Source organism: Lynx rufus, unplaced genomic scaffold (genome assembly GCF_022079265.1).
Source record: "Lynx rufus isolate CCGP_SWC_20201006 ecotype Redwood Valley unplaced genomic scaffold, mLynRuf1.p SCAF_16, whole genome shotgun sequence".
In the NCBI taxonomy this organism is placed as follows: domain Eukaryota; kingdom Metazoa; phylum Chordata; class Mammalia; order Carnivora; family Felidae; genus Lynx; species Lynx rufus.
The window spans coordinates 26,406,007-26,426,338 of NW_025814830.1; the positions used below are offsets into that span (position 1 = coordinate 26,406,007).

The window sequence follows — 20,332 nt, forward strand, 5'->3', positions numbered from 1 at the left end:
GAAGGAAAACGAAAGAAACCAGTTGGCAGGTGTGCCAGGACAGGTGTCGATTTGCATACTGGGTCCTGGAGCCTCCTTCCCTGGACGCTGGCCTTCTTAGCTGTTCTGAGAAACACACAGTGATGGCGGCTCCTTTTAGCTTCACTGGGCCCTAGAGAAATAACTGACCTATATTTAGACAGATGCCCTTTGTAACAAAGGAGTAACTCATCCCGGTTAGCACTCTCTAAATGACAAAAAACAGAAATTTTTCCCCGATATTCCTCAAGCTCAGTAGTTCTCAAGCAGGGGCGATTTTGGCCCCCAGAGACCAGTGGCAGTGTCTAGAGACATGTTTGGTTGTTATTGCTGTGGGTGTTATTGGCATCTGGTGGGCGGAGGCCAGGGGTGCAACTGAACATACCCCAATCCCAGGAAACCCCCACGGCAAAGTGCTGAAGCTGAGAAATCTTGCTAAAGTTACACATTAAGCAAAGAACAGAGGGTCTGCCTATCAATGCTCAAAGTGAAAAGTCCTCCAAAGAGTTCTGAGGCAAGATTCTTCTTCCAATAGTCTATGTTCAGCAATCTATCCATATGTTAAGAAATTTACCAGATCTTAGGATAATAATAGTATCTTACAATAATAATGGTGACTATGGCTAACATTAATGAAGTACTTCATATAGAGACTTACAGTCGGTATTTACAATTCTATATTGTAAACACTGTTACGATTCTCCACATGGTAAGTGTATTTATTACACACATAGGGGAATACACCCTATTACATAGGGGTAATATCCCTATTACATAATACACCCTATTACATAGGGATAATATCCCCTATCTGGGTTTGTAACTCCCCAGAATCTACATGTGATGGGGTGGGACTTTCTCTGTTTCATTCACCACTGTTTATCTGGCACCCAACAGAGTAAAATGCCCATTTAAGAGATGAAGACACTGAGAGGTTCAGAACATGCTGGAGATCACAGAGCCAGTAAGTAAGTGGTGGAAACTGGGTCAAACTAGGCTTCTGTGCTCCCCCTCTGCCAGCCTGCCAACCGCGAGATACGTGAAGTCATGGAAATCCAAAGGCCCTCTTGGGCCTAACCTCAGGTAAACAAAACCAACAACAACCTTAGCAGGAATGAATCAGGCTGCTTTCCAAAGCTACCAAATAAAAATTTCCACTTTTCAGGAAGCTGATTAAACAAAACAGTGACCCCAGGACAATGGTGAAGCGTATTTGCATTGCCATGAGTCACCTGAAAGCAATCTAAGAGGGTGGCCAGTTTTACAAGATGTTAACTGCTTCTCTTAATTTGAGCAGGGCTCACAAAGCACTAGGCAGGCTTCCCCAGGCCAAGTCAGTGGTGCTTTCTCAAAGGACAAATGCCTTGGGTGAGAGTGCAGAAACTTCTTTCCGACCACTGGGAAGTCAACTCATGGATCATGGGATGCATGTGTGGACCAGTCAACACTTGATGACTGCTCCAATGGACCCCCAATGACAGGGTAATCTTAGCTGGGTCTCAGCATCTTACTCTGCACCTTAATTAACACAGATGTTGATTATGGTGCGATGCGAACTTTCAGGAATTCGTACTTTTTATTTTAATTTTTTTAATGTTTATTTACTATTGAGAGACAGAACGTGAACAGGGGAAGGTCAGAGAGAGAGGGAGACACAGAATCGGAAGCAGGCTCCAGGCTCTGAGCTGTCAGCACAGAGCCCGATGCGGGGCTTGAACTCACAAACCGCAAGATCATGACCGGAGCAGAAGTCGGACGCTCAACCGACTGAGCCACCCAGGCGCCCCAGGAATTAATACTTTTTAAATAATAAGAGAGCTCACACATTAATTTAAAGGCTCAGGGGGTGTAGCAATTTCTCTAGTTTCATCATTTTAGCAGATTACATAATGCCAGGGGAAATATCCTATAAGAAACAAATTCAAGGAAGTGCTATAAATTGAGAATTACATTCATCCTTAAAGACCAAAAGAGGAAGTGTTAAGTTTTTTAGCTTTATAATATTGGCACAAGTAGACTTCAATTTTTTTAAGTGGAAATTTCTCTTGTAGAAAGATAAGCAAAGTATCCTTGACACTATACAAACATATTCATCGCACTTGTAAGTACTTTAAGTATTTATTCACAACCTGCTTTTCTCCATAAAAGAATCGGGGGTGACTTTTTAAAAGCATATTTGATACTAAAAGGAGGGGTAACACTTGTAAGAACACAAAGGAAAAATAAAATTAAGAAAGCTATAAAGCCAAGATGGTCAGAGCACAGGAATGCACGTATTACTGTGGTTAGTTACATGTTGGTTTCTCAGACCCTAATGCCAAGAAAGAAATGAGAAGGACAAGATTAATAATACCCATAAGATAAAACTGATTTTTTTGTTTGTTTGTTTGCAGCTCTTCCTGATATAGTAACCTAAGATGACTTTCTGGTAAACCGTCATAAAAATGGACACTGTGCTATGTAAGAGGCTGTATCTAAACAGAACCCGAAGAAAGGATGTACACAAAACTATTACTCATAATTCCCCTCAATGCAAAGTGAATGTGCCAATCCCATAGATGTGAGAGACCCAGTGAAGGCAAGTGCGAAGGGGTGTTCACAACAGTGCGCCACCCCGAGCATTAGGCTCTGAGTCTGGCAGAAGCTTCCCATCAGATCAGGTCGTCTGGATGAATGGAAGCACTGAATCTTCTTCAGGCCATTCTCCATAAATATATTATTTCTTACGACAAAGCCTTTAATAAGGACTGAGCAGCAGACGTCAAGACTATAATTTCTGCTATGAGAAACCAAAGGACAAAAATTCTGTGCCAGCCGTTAAGTATGATGGCAATATTTATCATCAGAAAAAAATTTCCCAGAGAGCTGAATTCTAACCTATATGGGTTATGTCACATTCGGAAATTTTAGTTAAGCAACCATAATCAAGCAATGAGGTGCGGTCTGTCATCTAAAGTGCCTGCTCGCTTTAGGTTGAATTGGCCTCATTTCCTAAAAATATACCATCTCTTTTTCCTCTCCACAACTGATACTGTTTTGTCTCTCACCCTTACGTAAGAATCTTCTAGATCGTTCTCATCCATTGTCACTCTTCTTGTCTTCTGTTGTCACTATTTGTACTTTTCTTATTAGTCTATCAGAATTTCCTTTAACTGAACTTGGACTTCCCTTGGTTTCTGCCTTGAACCTTCCACAAGTGTCTCCCACGTAGACAAGAAATGTGGAGGGAGGGGAATGGTAACTGTAACCCACCATTATACACCTGCTTAAGTGCCAGTATTTTCCAAGTGCCTAATTACAAAGAGAAATCCAGATTATCAAAGCAGTTATGTATCATAACTACAGTGTTTTCTAGGAATCTAAAGTTGAGATAAGCTATACAAAAAGGGAATATGTAGTATACGATTTTAGCCCACTGGTAGTTAGAAACCTGTTAAGCCAAAGCCAAGATTGAAGAGGACATTTGATAAATTAATGAAGACAGAGCAAGGCTATTATGCCACAAAGAAAGTTATTTATTTTGAACAATTGGGCTTTGAGGGGCAGGGAAAATAACTACTTCAAATTAATATTTTCAAAACAACTAATATGTTTAGCACTATGCGAAAATATTAAGGCAGGCAATCCTACTTTGTGGTGCTGATCTATAACCATTACAATGACCTTGAGCAGAACTCTAAAATTTAAGAAAATTCACTAGCTTTTTTCTAAAGAATTTCATTTTTCCTTAATGTGGTAACTTTAGTATTAGATGTGAAGGGTCCTCAATGTCAAATTGGAGACACTGCAACTTATCCTGTAGGCCAATTCTCTCAATATTATGCATGCTGGGCTAATTTAATCCATATATAACTAAATTTATAAAATCTTAATAGTTATGCATTTATTATATGGGTAATTTTCATATATTGTGAGCCATACAAGGTTGCCTTAGGCAACAGTGGTATAAATTTCAAAGTGAGTAATGTAAAAAAATTGAAATAAAGAGTAATATCAATGGTGAATAGATATGGCCTAAATGAAGGTGGCAAAGTCTGAGAAAGCAGTGCCATGAACAAAGACAAGCAACTGGGGGTGTTTTTGGAAGGGGAATGATAGCTTAGACTGACATCCTCCTAAGGATTAAAGCAGAATTGGGGCATAGATTCAAGTGGAGATACAAGAAATCCAGAGTACAGAGAGTCAGTGAGGACCCCGTGGTTCCAGCAGAAGCTTAAACCGGGATCCAGGGAAGAAGGAAGACAGACACAAAAGAGATCATTAGAAGGCAAAATAAAACCAATAAAAAGACTCACTGCACTAAGGGAATGAAAGGGGACAAGTAACCGAAATTAATTTTTTTTAATGTTTATTCATTTTTCAAGGACAGAGCTTTGTCAGCACAGAGCCTGACGCGGGGCTTGAACTCACGAATCGTGAGATCACGACCTGAGCCGAAGTCGGATGCTTAACCAACAGAGCCACCCAAGCACCCCTAGAAATTAATTTTTCGTACCTGGAAATCACGGGGGCACTGAGAAAAATGGCAAGAACCTGAAGATGAGCTTTGGATGTAGAAGGAAAGCAGGTTGCCATAGGGCTCATTTTGGACTTGAACTGACAGCAGACCATGAAGGGGTTAGCCTCCTGCACAGAGCTGCCCGCCATCTAGAAAGTGAGAGGTGCAGATCAAGGTAGGGGTGAGGACTTGGGGCCTTGGGGGAAACTGCAAAAAGGAAGGCGATTCTTCCCACCTTCTTGTATCTGTGCCCCTTTGTAGTGTGATTGTTGAAGCTCCTCTCTGGAAGAAATGGAATGTATTCTTTCCTTTCCCCTTGAATCTGGGCTGGCCTTGAGACTTGCTTGGGGCAGTAGAATGGGGTAGAAGAAACAGTGTGACAGGTCTGCACCTGGGCTCAAGGGCCCTAGTGTACCCCCTCGGAATGCTGCCACCAGGACAGCTCTTGCATATGCCTCAGCGTGGTGGAAGAGAGAGTCTGTGCAGGAGAAATGAGGGGTCCCTGATAGAGCTAGCCAACGTCCAGAAGCTAAGTCAAACCTGCAGTTGACTGCAAACGCAGAAGGGAACCCAGCCTACATTGTGGACTTGCAGAACCAGGGAAATGTGGTTTCTGTTTGTTTTAAGCCTCAAAGCTTAGTTTGTTACACAGCAATAGATAACTGATACAAACAGTACCAGAGAGGGAACAGCTGAAGGCAGAAAACAAGATCCACACACAAAGTGAAAAGAATACAGAGGCAAAGGAGTAAGAAACCAAGCTTTGGGAGGATAGCCCCAGTGCCGGGAAGAGGCGGGAGAGTGGACAAGATGACACAGCAAAAGCAATCAGAAGCAGGGATGATATTAGATATATTAGAGAACCAGGGACACTGGAGGTTAGAGAAACAGGGATAGGGTAAAAATAGGTGAGTTCAAGGAGTCATCAGCAAAGCGTAACCCCAGGGCTTAGGGCAGTATCTGGCCTAAGCAGACACTTCATATTCTTGCATGACAATGAATGGAGTCCAATCTGGCAAGGCGGAGCTCCCTGGGGAAAAGTGGAAAGATAGTTTTGGTAATATAACGAAGGAGGGAAGTAACTTGCAGAGTGCTGAGGACAGCCTGGGTGGGAAAGACATGGAACCCCAGGTCAAGCTTTCTTGTTTGAGGAACTGTTCAGAGAGGTGTTATAACAGGGGTCCGCAGAGTCAGGCAAACATGTGAACATAGGCAGTCCTTTCTCTCAGACTCTACAATTCTGAGTGTGGTCAGCAGCCAGCGGCCAGCAGCGTGCCCTGGGAACATGTGAGCAATGCCAATTCTCAGGCTCACCCCAGCCCTGCGGATCTGTATTGTATCCAGATGCCCAATGGACTTGCACCCACATAGGAGAAGATACCAAGACAACAAACCCAAAGAGCCTTTCATTACATCTTGAGAAAGTCCTCCAGTTTTGAATTCCATTTCAAGCCCTCCTCCCACCCCAAATAAAATCAAAGACAAAGTCTCAGTTTGGTGCTAAGGGGTCTTCAACACCTTCCTCACACTTGCAAATATCCCTTTCAACAAACACAGGGCAAAGCCTTAGGTAAGCAAGGTCTCCAGTGCGCTTTTGGTAATAGTGTTTACTCCCCTTGTGTTTATTTTCAGGATTTTCTTCTATGTAAGGGAAGTGATAGGATTTTTCATTTGTGGTGGTCTTCATTTCACATTTATCTAAGGGCAAAAAATGGAGTTAGACCAAAAATATGAACCGTATCCTAATGTGGATGGAATGAGGTCTTAGCAAAAGCTGTCACAAGGGAGGTGGCACTTGACAAGCTAGACTGGAAAATCCGTGGTGGGGGTCAGAAGATACGTGGGCACATAGGAAGGTAGAAAGGAACAAATCAGGAAGCTGTCTGTAAAACCAAGAATACAGAGCAGTCAGAAAGGGACAAGCACCTTTGGAAGGATTTGTCCCAAAGAACTGCTCTCCCCTGGGTCTGGAAAAATGAGAGAACTGGTTTCCAGACAAGGGAGGACAGCAAATTATCAACGTTCCCCATAAACTGAAAGATCAGAGTTACCTTCCAAGAATGAGGGTAGGGTTGGCTGAACTACTGCTGGACAAGTCCTGGACTGTCCATTGTGAAGAAGGTCCAAGAGAATCAACAGATAAACAAAAAGATGACACACCAAAGGCCCAAGTATTCTCCGACAGCATTCATAGGGTTCAGTTACCCTCAAGTTGAGAAATGCCATATCCTGAAGTCTGATACAACACACACAGCAAAAGGGAAGGGGGCTGAGGGGGTTGGTGGTGCCCAGGACAGCAGACATGTCCTTGTAGCCAAGGCTGTAGAACAGTCAAGGGCTAACAAGATGGGCCAGTGGAGGAAATGAGGAGGAAAGAGCATAAAGACCTTCATGTTTCTAGGGAAGGAGGTCCAGTGGATGCAGGGATATGAGGAGTCAGAGGTAAGCTGGGTTTGATCAAGAAAGAAAAATAACCGTTAAAAAAAAAAATCTAGTTTAAAAACATTGACTGAAGATTGACCTGTACTCAAAACTTTTGTTACCAACAGTCAGGACTTGAGAAATGGCAGTATAAAAATTCAAGAAGTATTTCAAAAAAAGAAGAGAAATTTGGGCCTGAAATATAGGTAATCAATTAAAGTCAGGACATACGGGTTTGCAGTGCCTGCAAAGATGAACATAAATCACTGGGGATTTTTAAGCATGCCCCAAATAAAACCCTCCAAATGAAGAAAGGATTGAAAAGTTATCTGATCACAGTGCATCACCAAAAAGGGACCTTCCAAAGAGCAATGAAAACTAAAATACTGAATACGGTTTACCAAAATGGAGTGCTGTAATCGGTATGCAAAAACCTCAAACATGAAAATATCCCAGAAGGGTTTCTTGGACCTCGCCCATCATTCACTCCCATGCACCTGCTAAAACACATATATTGTTCCTGCCTATCCACTCATCCCCTTCTTCCACAGCAATGGAATACATAGCTGGGCACACTGCAAACCACAATATAGATTGCACTTCCTAGACACCTTAAAGTCATAGATGTGGCCATGCGTCTCAGTCCTGGCCAGTGAGAAATAAGCAAGTGTCACATGGCAGGTCCTGAAAACCTCCCTTTTCCCTTGACCACCTTCCTCCTGGTTGGACCAGGGATGATGACTGGAGTTCTAGCCTGAAGGGCCAACGGCTACAAGAAAGTTGGAGGTAGCTTGGCTCCCAGTTGTCTGCAAAGCCCCAGTAACAGCTCTAGACTACTTACCTCTAGAGTTCATTAGAGAAAAGAGAGACGAACATCTACCTCATTTACGCCACTGCTACTCAAGTTATTTTTTCCTGCTGGCCAACACTAAGTAACATACTCTTCTTTGCCTTTTATCGGAGTCTCCCTGTCCTTGACCATTTGACCTTCCTTGACCAGCCTGGATACTTGGATTGAAAACAGTCATTTCAAATTCCCGTTCTCTCCACCCCTCTTCTCTTATTCCTGCCTGAACAAGATTCACTACCTCATCCCTACCACCCATCGCTCCGTTCCCTGCCGGCAGTGCATGAAATACATGAAATCCAAAAACTTAAAATAAAATTTAAACTTAAAAACATCTAACAGGGATCATCATTACAACCACAGGCCAGCTCCTTAAGAACTGGACAGCTGACTCGTCACCATTGCATTCTCATTGCCTCCAAGTATCTGGCACACAACAGGTCCAACATGGGTTTATTCAGATTAAACTAGAACCAGATCTACTCAACAATATTCTTACTCATCTCTAGTTCGCTCTTTATTGCATTTTCTCTCATGTGCTTAAGCACTGTTCTAGAAGCCAGGCGTAGTGGTCATCAAATGTCCCTACCTTCAGGGAGTTTTGGATACTCGTGGAAAGAAGTAAACTGAAAATACATAAATAAATGAATAAACAAAAAATTCAAATAGGGGGGTGCCTGGATGGCTCAGCTGGTTAAGCAGCTGACTCTCGATTTCAGCTCAGGTCATGATCTCACAGTTTGCAGAATCGAAACCCACATGGGGCTCCCCAATGAGCCTGCTTGGGGGCACAGAGCCTGCTTGGGTTTCTCTCTCTCTCTTCCTCTCTCTGTCCTTCCCCCTCTCATGCTCTCTCTCTCAAAATCAATAAATAAACTTTTAAAAATTTTCAAACAGGGATACAGGCTATGAATAAAGTAATGAGACAGTGACTGGAGGAATGGGGGGGGTAGAGATTTGAGATATTCAGATATTTTTAAGTGGTCAGGCCACACTCCTGTGGGTAAGACACACAAAGTCAAGAGGAGGGGGGGTAATGGCAAGAAGCGAGGTAGAAACAAGCAGTGATGGATCGTGGGCCTATCAGTCCACTCCCCCACCCCTTCCTCCTCCACATTCTCATCTTCCTTTTTCCCTGCTTCCTTCCCTCCTTCTTGCTCTGTCTCTGTCTCCCTCCCTCCCTCCCTCCCACACCATTTCACTAAAATGTGTATCTGAATCTTCAGCCATCTTTTCTTTCTGCCCCATTAACTCAGAGAAAGGGTTACCCAACTTTCAAGGCTAATCCCCCTCTATCTACAGCCTTTATCCCAACGCCAACTGACCACTCATCCCGCCCATCATTACATCACTCTCTGTGCCCCTTTAATCTCTCCTTCAAACATTCTCAGGTGGAGTCTGCAAAACATCTTCTCATTACCCTCCTCTCCTCCATTCAGTCTCCCCTACGCACACACACACACATCCACAAACTGGTGTGCACGCGCACACACACGGAAACACGTCCATAAACGCACACGCAAATGTATATACACACGCACACATCCATGCACACAAACTTTACTAGTATCTGCTGGGTAAAACCTCAGATCTTTCACTGGACGCCCTAGGGCCTCCACACCCGTATCCCCCACCAGAAGAACATTTTCACACAGATGCAAACTCGTCCCCCTACATTGTCAATGGGACCATCCTGCACAGGCCTCCAGGGGAACCTTTCCTGGGGTGTCACGCTCATGCAGAAGCGCTGCCTTGGAACGCCTTCTCCTGTCCTCGCCTGTCTAACATCCCATTTTTCCTACTTGTCCATTCCAAGCCTGACAGCCTCTGGGAGCTCTTGTACTTGACCACACGCTGCCTCAGAAACCATTGCTCTCGTCCAATCTGCTCCTGGAGCACTTTTGCCTCCTAGAGTATCTCCCTTAGGTCCACAAATAGTCTCCCTCTCTCTCTCTCTCTCTCTCTCTCTCTCTCTCTCTCTCACATACACACACACACGTGCGTGCACACACACACACATTTCATGAATGCTCATGTGTACACAGCTGCTCCCCTACCAAACTAGAGGTTTCTTGAAGGTGGGCCACATCTGACATCAGCCCTTAATAAGTAGTACTTAATAAACGATAGTTATTAGCTCTCATATATAACTATTGTATCTCCTATCTCCTCAATAAGCACAGGCTATTTCTGGTTTCCACAAAGAAGAATAATAAGCACGGACAACTCAAGTCCTCAGAAATCTACAAAATTGGCAGGCTTCATTTCCTTTAGTGTTTAAGCAGACTTTTTCTCCTACCCACCGTCACTTCCCCCACCCGGTGAGATCGGCACTGTGCTCTCCCTCTGGGGAAGCACCGCTCCAGCCCACCAGCCCACCTGGTTTCCATGGCAACAGCAGTACCCACCCCTGCTCCTGAGATGGGTATGTGGCTTTGGGCCTGCACAGAGGACCCACGTCTGTCCAACAACCCAGAGAAGTTTCTGGAACAAGGAGGAAAGAGACTCTGTCCCTCTTGGGGAGGCTGAGCCGCGCGGATGTGCCCCGCAGCTCCTGCCGGACACCTTCCCACCACCTGAATGGAGACAGACAGGAAAGCCACGCTGATGAGAGCAGGGCAAATAAATGTAAGGAAGTGTTGATAACATCCCTTGAAACTCCGGGCCCAACTATGCCGGACACAAAACTCACTATCCCTTTTCCACTTGATTCAGTTTAAGGACTTTTGCCCATTTGCAATCAAAAGCATTTTCGCTAATACAGCAGTTTTAACTGCTTTTCCATTAAACATTTTTTATTGGAATTTATATAAAAGCCAAATAATAAGGGTTGAGTTTCTCATTAAAGACACACAGGCATAAAGGAGAAGCAAGACAGATCCACAGAGTATGCTTAAGTGTCCAATATTTCTAGTAAAGTTTAACCCACCTTTTTTTTCCTTTTTTAAGAAAATCAACTTACAACCAATCATACACACTTCAGAAAAGTTTTCTAGGTGGTCAACATTAGGGACTTCTACTTCCTGTACCAAGATGATTTTTAAAAGAAAATGTAAAACTTGTTATTATTCTACAGTATGTCAAATCCCTTGCTCATTACAAATTGGATGGAATATTGCTGCAAATTTTCACAATATGGTACAGTCACTGACATCCCATCAATTTGAAATATTAAAAAACTCACCTCCATCACATTTAATATAATTCTTCCGTATAACCAAATCAGTTAATGTAGAAAAGGCCACATTCACCTTCCAACATTTGGAATAGAAAGGCCCAGGTTAAAATGTGTCTTCTCCAAAAGAAGGAATCCATATCATTCAAATATGTATTTAGAGTGAAATCCAAATACTTCTTGGTATCGGCCAGTTTGTTTAACTTCTGGATTATCAAGACATTCAAATTATTCTTTTATAAATGAAGTAAAATCAAATTAAGATTAAAGACAGAACGTTAGTCATACAAGAAGGGCCACTTTCCAATGGCTGATGTGCTTTACACAAGCATAGAACATAGTTAAGAGAACATGGCCTCCCTGAGGAAGGGATTAAGGATACAAACCCAGGAAACAAAGAAAATAAAATAAGGTGCTACAAGGAGTGAAGATATAACCGATCAGAAGCTCGTGCAGACCTTGAGTACCAGCCTCTACTTCCATTTTAAACACGGTTTTGTGGGTTGTTTTTTTTTTTTTTAAGAGCTCAACCCACCTTCAAATACATTTTATTTATAAGAATACTCAGCAAAAATCCTGTCCTTCCTTATTAAGCACAATCTAAACAGATTCTCCAAGATACTCATAACTTCACTCACACGTCATAAAATCCAACTTGAAATTGCACCTCTTACATGAAGAAAAAAACGTGAAACGTTTTCATTCATATGGCTCGTACGGTTTTAAATTACGTTACTATAAATTTTATGTCATCCTCCCCCCCCTTAATAGGCAACCATTTAAAAATGTTTCTTTCCAAACAACTCCTAAGACCGAAAGGATAAACCATCATGCATGCATGTGTGCCTGCGCACAGAAGCACGAGCATACTTGCACGCGCACACAGATGCACGCACGCGCACATGCACATGAGCGCACGTACTCCTTTACACCACGATCACCGTACAGCGGATTTCCAAGTTTTGAGTTCCACACGTTACTTCCTGAAACACTGCCTGGCTGCCTGGGGAGGTGAGTCTGCAAACACCACACCAACGAAACCTCAAACCAAGGATGTGTCTTAGCAAGTCCTGTCTCCCCGCTCTGGGAGCAGGCAGTTTCATTTCTACGGCTCCATTGCACACGGGAAGACCCCCCCAGTTGGGTCCCTTGGCCCTCCTGAGCTCTCTCTTGAATTCCAGGGCATTGGTGCCAAGTGCCTACTTGATATCTCTGTGGGACTATTCCGCCAAAATATCCAATATCAGCTCTACCTTTCCTTCGAAACCAGCTTCTCCTCTGACCTCTTTGCCTCTGCTCAAGGTCCTACCATTTGTCCGAGGCCCAAGTTCGAACACTCTGAGTCACCTCTGCCTCCTCTCCCTCCCTTCTAAGTGAGAGATGCTCTGTTCAGTGCCCTCCTCTCTCTCCCATCCACGTTCACATCACCTCAGTTCAAATCCTAACACACCTTTATCTCGATTGGGCAGTGGCATCCTCCCTGGTCCCCCTACCTCTTGTCAGGCCCTACAGTGATCTAGTCAAAAGGTCAGATACTTCTTCACAACTTACAACTCCAACCACACCACTGGCCTGCTCCAAAGTCCTCACAATATGCTCAGCAGTAAAGCCGATTGTCTTTCCAATGGCCTTCTTCCTTACTAATAGAGTATAAAAGATCATCTATGCTCATGTGACAATGTGCCTGGCCCCCACCAGATGACATGGGATTGATCTAAGCCGATCACGGCAATCTCCTTCTTTTTTGTTAATGACTGGCTTAGGGTGGGCATGCGATCCATTTCTGATCAATAAACAAGAGTGCAATGGAACTACTGGAAAAGTTCTTATCCCTTCTTATTAAGAGAGGTACAGAAAACTTTTGCTATCACTCCCATCCCCACCACTACCTTGCTTCCCATTTTACATGTGATCATGTGAAGATGTGATGTCTGGAGCTACAGCAGCCAACTTGTGACCTTGAGGAGACTGCTAAAACTTCAGGAATGGCAGAATAAAAAGAAAAGAGGGTTCTTAAAGACATGATTGCCTTCATCCAAAAGAGCCTGAGACCACCTAACTAATGACTTCTTTGTAAGTAAACGAACGTCCTTATGCTTTATGCCACTGCTTGTTGGGTGTTCTGTTACCTGTAGCCCAATCCATTGTGACCAACAGACTCTTAAAAAGAACAAACTCCTTACCTTACCACTGGAAGGCCCTCTGTGCTGTGCTACTCACAGTGCATCAGCATCATGTGGGAGCCCTAGCCTAGACCCCAGGATTCAGAATCTCTAGGGCTAAGCCCAAGAGTCTGTATTACAAAAAGCTCTTGAGGTTGATTCTTGTGCATGCTGAAGCTTGAGGAACACTGCTTATAATAATATGATCACAGATTACCTGTCTCCATTCACCTACTATCCTACATACCATAAGCAATATTTTTCCAGTGACAGCAACCTCACTTCACTTTGAGCATCACATTGGTCGCTTGTTTAACTTCATCTCTTCTTGAAGTTTTCAAACTCAAAGCCTCCTGGGACTTGACAGGAATACCAAGGGCAGAATATGAGGAAGTTACAGTGGGGAGAGGAACATGTTGCCTTGCAAGGGAACAGGTCCAAGATTGCCAAATTTATTGTTTCTTAAAAGAAAGAAGGAAAGGAAGGAAGGAAGGGAGGAAGGGCTGAAAATCCAGATTTATATTGCAAAGATTTTTAGATACAGACAGCTACTGAATTTTTTAAAATATTGGTTCAAATGAGGTAAAGCAAGTCCTCAAGTGGACAAGTGGATTCAGCATCCCCCTGACAGCTTGTGACCCAAAACAGATAGTTCTTACAACAGCTACACATACTTTGAATGTCGTGGCCACATACCTCCATTGACTTCATCTAAAACAACTAAAATTAATTTTCTTTGGCTTACTGTGTATCAGTCTCTACGGAGCACAGGGTTTTCATCAACATTCCACTGTGTGGGGTGTCAAAATGGTAAGTTTATGGACTTCAATTAGTGTCAGCTGGACTATTTCATCCATTAGTCACCAACGACTGGTTACCTAGAAGTGTAAGCTTCTCAAGGGCACACAAAAATGTTTAAAAGGTGAGGAAAAAAATTAATTGGCCACACAACACACACACACACACTACAAAATTAAAACTAACAGATGCTGACAAAACGCAAACATAAGTCAACTAATCAGCAGCAACTCAGCCATGATATATTAATACATCACAGAACATAAAATGCAGGACGTGGATGCGGCATTTTCACGTCTGATATGATGTGGAGGGGAGCCAGGTCAGCAGTGCTTAGGACCCACGAGGGTTCTGAAAAGGCCCTGAGTGTCAACCTGGAACCAATCAGCTGTCGTAAGTCTTACGTACTTTATAGCAATCACAAACTTCTTTACCCAGTTCTACTACTGCCCCTCCAGGTTACTTACTCCAAAGGAGGATCCCTAGCCTAAAACAAAGTTTTCAGCCATGGCTGCACACTGGAATCATCTAAGGAGCTTTAAAAACACTGCTACCTGGTTCCCATCCCCAAAGATTCTTATTGAACTGGTCTGAGGTAAGGGTGACCTGGAGTATCTTTCACAAGCTTCCTCCCACCAGCTATGACTAGAGTATAGCCAAGGCTAAACTCCCACTGTTTTAGAAACATTCAGAGAAACATTCTCTGAAATGGTAATCTCTCCAGTCATACCATCTTGTTAACTACGTCTTCCTTCTACTGCCAAGTCTTGGGACAAAGGAGGACCCTGGTACCATCAAGTGCTCTGATTATCTAGAACAGGGATCAGTGAACTGTTTCTGTAAAGGGACCATACAACACGTTACAACTACTCAACCTGGACACGGACGTACTCAAGCAGCCATAGACAATATGTCAACAAGTGAGTCGGGCTGCCAGTTCTGCAACTTTATTTATGGACACAAATGTGAATGTCATGTAAGTTTCAGTCATGAAATATTTCTTTTGATTTTTCTGCCATTTAAAAACATAAAAACCATTCTTAACTCACAAACCAAACAAGAACAGGCAGATGTGACATGTGGGCCACCGTCTGCCAGCCCCTGATCTAGAACTGTTCCGTTGCCTTGAGACCTAAAATGAATGAACGACAGGATTCAAACTATTCAATTAGAAGTACACTGAAAGTGGTTAGATTCTACTTCTTGTACTCACTCGGCTGAATTGTCCGCATGATCGAACAGGAGAGTGGGACTGTCCAACCTGTTTGCATAGTTGACCATAAACCATAAATGACTTATTAAAAATTGATTTTTGAACCTCATCTGCATATGAGTTTATCTAAGACAAAAACTGCAAAGAAGCAGTACACAAGCCACAGGCATGTTTTAAGGGTCCTACATAAGGATTTCAGTAATATGTGAATTTGCTGCCACCATTTAGAATTCAAGATATCTTACATAAAAACTCAGATTATCATTCTCTTGGAAAAATAACTGCAAAATGTGGAGACACTGGGCCCAGATGTTGGCATGGCAACAATCCACAAATGCTGAACAAGGCTACCCCTTTACATGGGGCGTGCTCTCCACCTGACCACAAACCCTATCTTCTGTAGGTTAAACTGGCTGTCCCGAGGAGCATTCTGAGTTTATGACCCCTTGTCCAAGGTTCTTAGAAAAACTTTACATCTCTTTCACAATGTGACTTCAATATCTTTTTTTAAAAATTTTTAACGTTTATTATATTTGTGAGAGAGCGCGCGCGCGCGAGTGTGTGAGTGAGTGGGGGAGGGGCAGAGAGGAGACACAGAATCTGAAGCAGGCTGCAGGCTCTGAGCTGTCAGCACAGAGCCTGATATGGGGTTCGAACCCACAGACTGCAAGATCATGACCTGAGCCAAAGTCAGACACCCAACCGAGCCACCCAGGCGCCCCATTACCTTGCTTGAAGACCTCACATGGAAATCCCTCAACTTGGAGGAGGGGGAGAGGAGAAAATGGGTGATGGGCATTGAGGAGAACATGTGTTGGGATGAGCACTGGGTGTTGTATGTAAGTGAGGAATCATAGGAGTCTACCCCCCAAACCAAGAGCATACTATATACACTATATATTAGCCAACTTGACAATAAATAATATGTTTAAAGAAAAAAATCTCTCAACCTGCTCTCAAAATTCAACACCCCCATACAGCAGGCCCTAAAATGAAATCATTAGTTCTCATGCCAGTGCAAAGTATCAATTTAAGGAGAGCTGCAATCAAATCCTCCTCTCAATGTATTCTCAATTTGAACCATGGTCTCGAAGAAGATAGACAAATGACAAACTACCCTTCAGGTCTTCTAACTCTTCATGCTAGCCAAGGTAGAGGCCAATCCAAGGAGGTGTAGTGAAAACACTCACATCAGAATGTCTTAATTAAGCAGAATGATCAATAACACATATAGTAATTCCAAAGCAAGGTTTGGGACTGATGGAGTAAAAACAACAAAAGACTATTCTGCATAGGATAAGAAGTCAATAGCCAGATTTTGCAAGGACTGGGGGCTGGTAAAAAACAAAAAAACAAAAAAAAAAAACCACCTAAGAATATGCAGAAAAAGCTATGAAATATTGAGTTTGGTCCAAGTTCGTTATTAACCCACTGTGTGATTTCACCTTGTGCACGCCCACCTAAAATATAATAGTTTATTTCGGGGTGGCAGACTTCTAATGACATGCCAACTGATATGCTGCATATTACCTGCTTGCTGGTGAAAAGACAAAATGAACCCAGGAAAAGAAAAATTCTAGATACACAGACAATGGGTCGCTAATTCGCTTGAGCAACATAAGGCCCCTCCCCCTTTTAAAAATGTAGGTGTTAGTTTCATTTGTTGGCCACATCAGAAAAAGAAATGTTCAAACAGTAGATTTTCCACTTGAAATTAAAATGGAAATTAGCCCTTAGAAAACAGAGATGACTGTAAGTTTATACATCAGTGGCTGGTTCATGAATTATTAACTGATTTTAATGATCCTGGCTATATTTTATTTGAAGTTATTCTCTTACTTGCAAGGACTTTTGAACCCTCAAAACTCTTTCATCCATTCTCCGTAGACAGTACACTTTCTGAGCGCTGACATTTAAAAAGGATCCATATACTCACAGAATGTAAAGATAATACACACACATATAATTTATACAAAGGACTCTCTGGTCGTTTGTTAAAGACAGAAATGAATGAACCCCTATTATTCACGGTTTGTAAATAAATTTAAAGATAAGCGCTAACTTTTCACTTGTTAAGCCTGGAGCAAAGGGTTCTGTATTTCTTCTAAAGTTTCCCAGATGGTCGTTAAAGCAAGAAAGGGCAGAAACATGCCTTCTTTGAAACTCATCATTTCCCATCCAGAATGATAATACACGGCAGCAAAAGTTAAGTCTTAAGAGATTAATAAATGCAGGTATTTCCAAGTGAAATAAATGTAGGTCTTTGTATGCTAGTTTTTACATTTTCAATATAGACCTGTATTGAATAGCACCACTCAGACACACAAGTTAGCTGTGAAACAAAATGCTATAAACCCTTAATTAGCACTTGCTGCTTTATACCCATAAAGTTAATACATCGTCTTCTACTACATTCTCCCTATAAAGAAAAATTACAGGGAATAAAACTGGGTTTTTCACTGCTGAAATTAAGAGTAGGAAAATAAAGTATTGGGGCTCAAATTAAAGACTCTTGTATTTTTATCTGCAAGGAATTAAATGCAAACATCCCTTAAAATAAGTACAATTTGATTTCTACCAATATGGAGCGCTGTGTCGAACTTTCGCAAATCGGGTACACACAGCACTTAAGACCACCAGATTGCTGATTTACTAAGAAACCAGGTTATTTCAGGCAAAAAACTGCATTAAGAACAAATGATAGCAAACCAACTTGCATCCTCCTCCCGAAGTTGAACAAGCATCTCAATAAATAATGTCGATTTTCAAGCGTTCTATGCTCTCCCTGAAGTAACTACTCAGTTTAAATGGACTCAAAATAGCTTTTCTCAAAAAAAAAAAAAAAAAAAAAAAAAAAAAAAGACACACACACAAAACACCCACAATTTCCTCTGGTCCCTTGAAGTACCCTTGGGATCTCAGTGAACAGAGAGATTTGCCACGCATTGCAGTGACTGGATTAGTACAAAAGGTTTCTATTTTGGTGTCATTCGAGTGTTGCTGATCTTAAATCAGAGAAAGAAGTTACATTAAGCAAGGTAATGGCTTCCAAAAATAAGAGCATGCCCAGTTATCCAAGGCTTGCATACACAGGCTAAGTTGTAAGGAGATAAATAATACCCCGCCGGAACAATTAGGTGGATTCTCAGAAACACGACATACTTAATTAGGCTGCCTAAGTCCCTCACTGAGCATACAAGGGGGACTTTTTAAAGCATTTAATAACCTGAGTAAGTCCAAAACCGAGGACAGAAAGTAAAACCTTAACCCTGCTACCGCGATAGGCCTTTTCTTGCTTCCCTTTCAACGCTCAATGTACCACTCTTGGAATTTGGAGACCATGAACGACCCCCCCCCTCCAACACCACCAAAGGGTTAAAGCACACTGAATAATGTCCCTTCGTTCTATACTCGTGGGGAGGCCCGCGGTGCCAGGCGCGGGGCTGGACGACGAGGACACAAGGGTGAGGCAGAGAGACCCCAATGGTCTTTCACAAACTTCAGCACTGGAGTTGGGAACGGAGTATAAACAAATAGAAAGGAACAGGAGCCTCCATCAGCCACGGGGCACAGCAAACTGTTCCTCACTCTTGATACAATTCCTTCTCTTCCTGTTATTTATTCATTAGTTTTGTATAGCACCTTTCTTTCAGCGGCTCCTTATTTCCTCCTCTGTTATCCAAGCAATCATAAACAAACTACGATTTGAAAGAAAGGGGGAGGGGGGAGGAGGGAGGAGCAGGGGGAAGGAGAAAGAAAAACCACATTCAAAAGGCACAGGCCATCCAGAGCACTGCTCGGTCTCCGAACATCGCCCTCGGGGTGATATTTCCTCCAAAGCTTGGCCCTGGGGGCTTCAGGAAACACCGAGAAGGGGAGACCGCGCCACCCAGGCCCAAGGGCTGTGACTCCCGCACCGACTCGCCGGTCCGAGCTGCGCAGCTGCCCTTCTGAGACCCACCTTCGCCCACCTGAAACGCTCCGTCCTCGAAGTTGGCGCGGGGGACCGGGGGGGGGGGTGCGGGGGGTGCGGGAGGTAGGGTGACCCAGGGCGTGGTGTGGAGGTCTCCAAGCCCGATCTCCCCGAAATGCAAAACTTACCCCTCCCAAAAAAATGAAAGATGAGAAGCCACTTGCGCTAACCAGGGAGGGGCCCGGCATCTCCGTTCCGCGGTCAAAGCGCCCCAGCGAGAGGGCAGCAAAGGCCACCTGCGGGGGTCCCAACACTTCGCGGCCCCCCCACCTCCGTTCAATCCAGGGCACGCTCAAAAGTTTGTTCCTTTCCTTCCCCGAGCTGCCCTGGATCCAGCTCTCTAGTGCGCGGGGAAGGTAAGAGGGGCTGGGGGGGTGGGGGGTGAGGGCGGCGAGGTCGTCGGACCACGAGATCACTTGACTCCGGCGTTGCCCCCCCCCAACTCCGGGGCGCTGCTATCGTGTTTACTAATAACAACAAAGAATCACAAGCGTGTCCCCCCCCCCTTTCAGTCCTTGGGCCGCTCTTGGTTTCTTCGGGAAGGCAAAGGAGAGTCGGCGGGGTTGGAGGGGGGTGGGGGGAGAGAGAGTGGAGCGCCGGCAGAGGGACAAAAAGGAGGGTGGGAAGGGGGCAGAAAGAGTAGAGAGAGAGAGTTGGACAGAGACGAGGGCGCAAAGGGAAAGGAGTGGAGAGGGGAGAGAAAAGTGCAGCGCAAGGGGAGCTGGAGCGCGGGGCGCGCCCGGGATGGGGAGGTGGCCCCCGCCCCGCCGCCCCCCGGCCCCGGCCCGGTCACCTTGCTGTAGCCGTAGTACCCCAGACACTGCGCGAAGTCCAGGCCGGCGGGGTCCCCGGCCGCCGCGGGGTAGAATCTCACATCCATGCCGGAGCCGGGCCCGGGGCCAGGGGCCGGGGCTAGGGCTCGCCGGGGCCGATGCCCGCCTCCTCGAAGCCGCTAGATCCACCGTCGGGGGCGCCCGGCCGGGGTTGCCCGGGGGCGGCGCGCGGGGCTCGGGGCCGGAGGGGCGCCGCGACCGGAGCCCGAGGAGCCCGGGAGCCGCGGCCGCCGCACACAAAGGCGCGGCCACGCGAGCCGCGGGAGAGCGGGAGGCGGCCCGGGGGACGCGCCCCGCCGGGGCACCGAGGCAGCGCTGCGCGCGGGCCGGGCGCCCGGGGCGCGGCGCGGGGGCCCGGGCGGCGCGGCGAGTTCAGGTGCGCGGGGCGAGGCTG

The 20,332-nt window shown here is 44.6% G+C and overlaps 1 protein-coding gene across 1 annotated transcript in view; it reads right to left on the reverse strand.

Moving 5' to 3' along the window:
* TOX3 (TOX high mobility group box family member 3) overlaps nt 1–19,985 on the reverse strand; it is a 106,250-nt gene extending 86,265 nt beyond the window's left edge. Inside the window, exon 1 of the mRNA XM_047077444.1 lies at nt 19,899–19,985. Within this exon, the coding sequence (XP_046933400.1) occupies nt 19,899–19,985 (87 nt within the window). The remainder of the gene's footprint in view (nt 1–19,898) is intronic.
* Between the last annotated feature and the right edge of the window lie 347 nt (nt 19,986–20,332).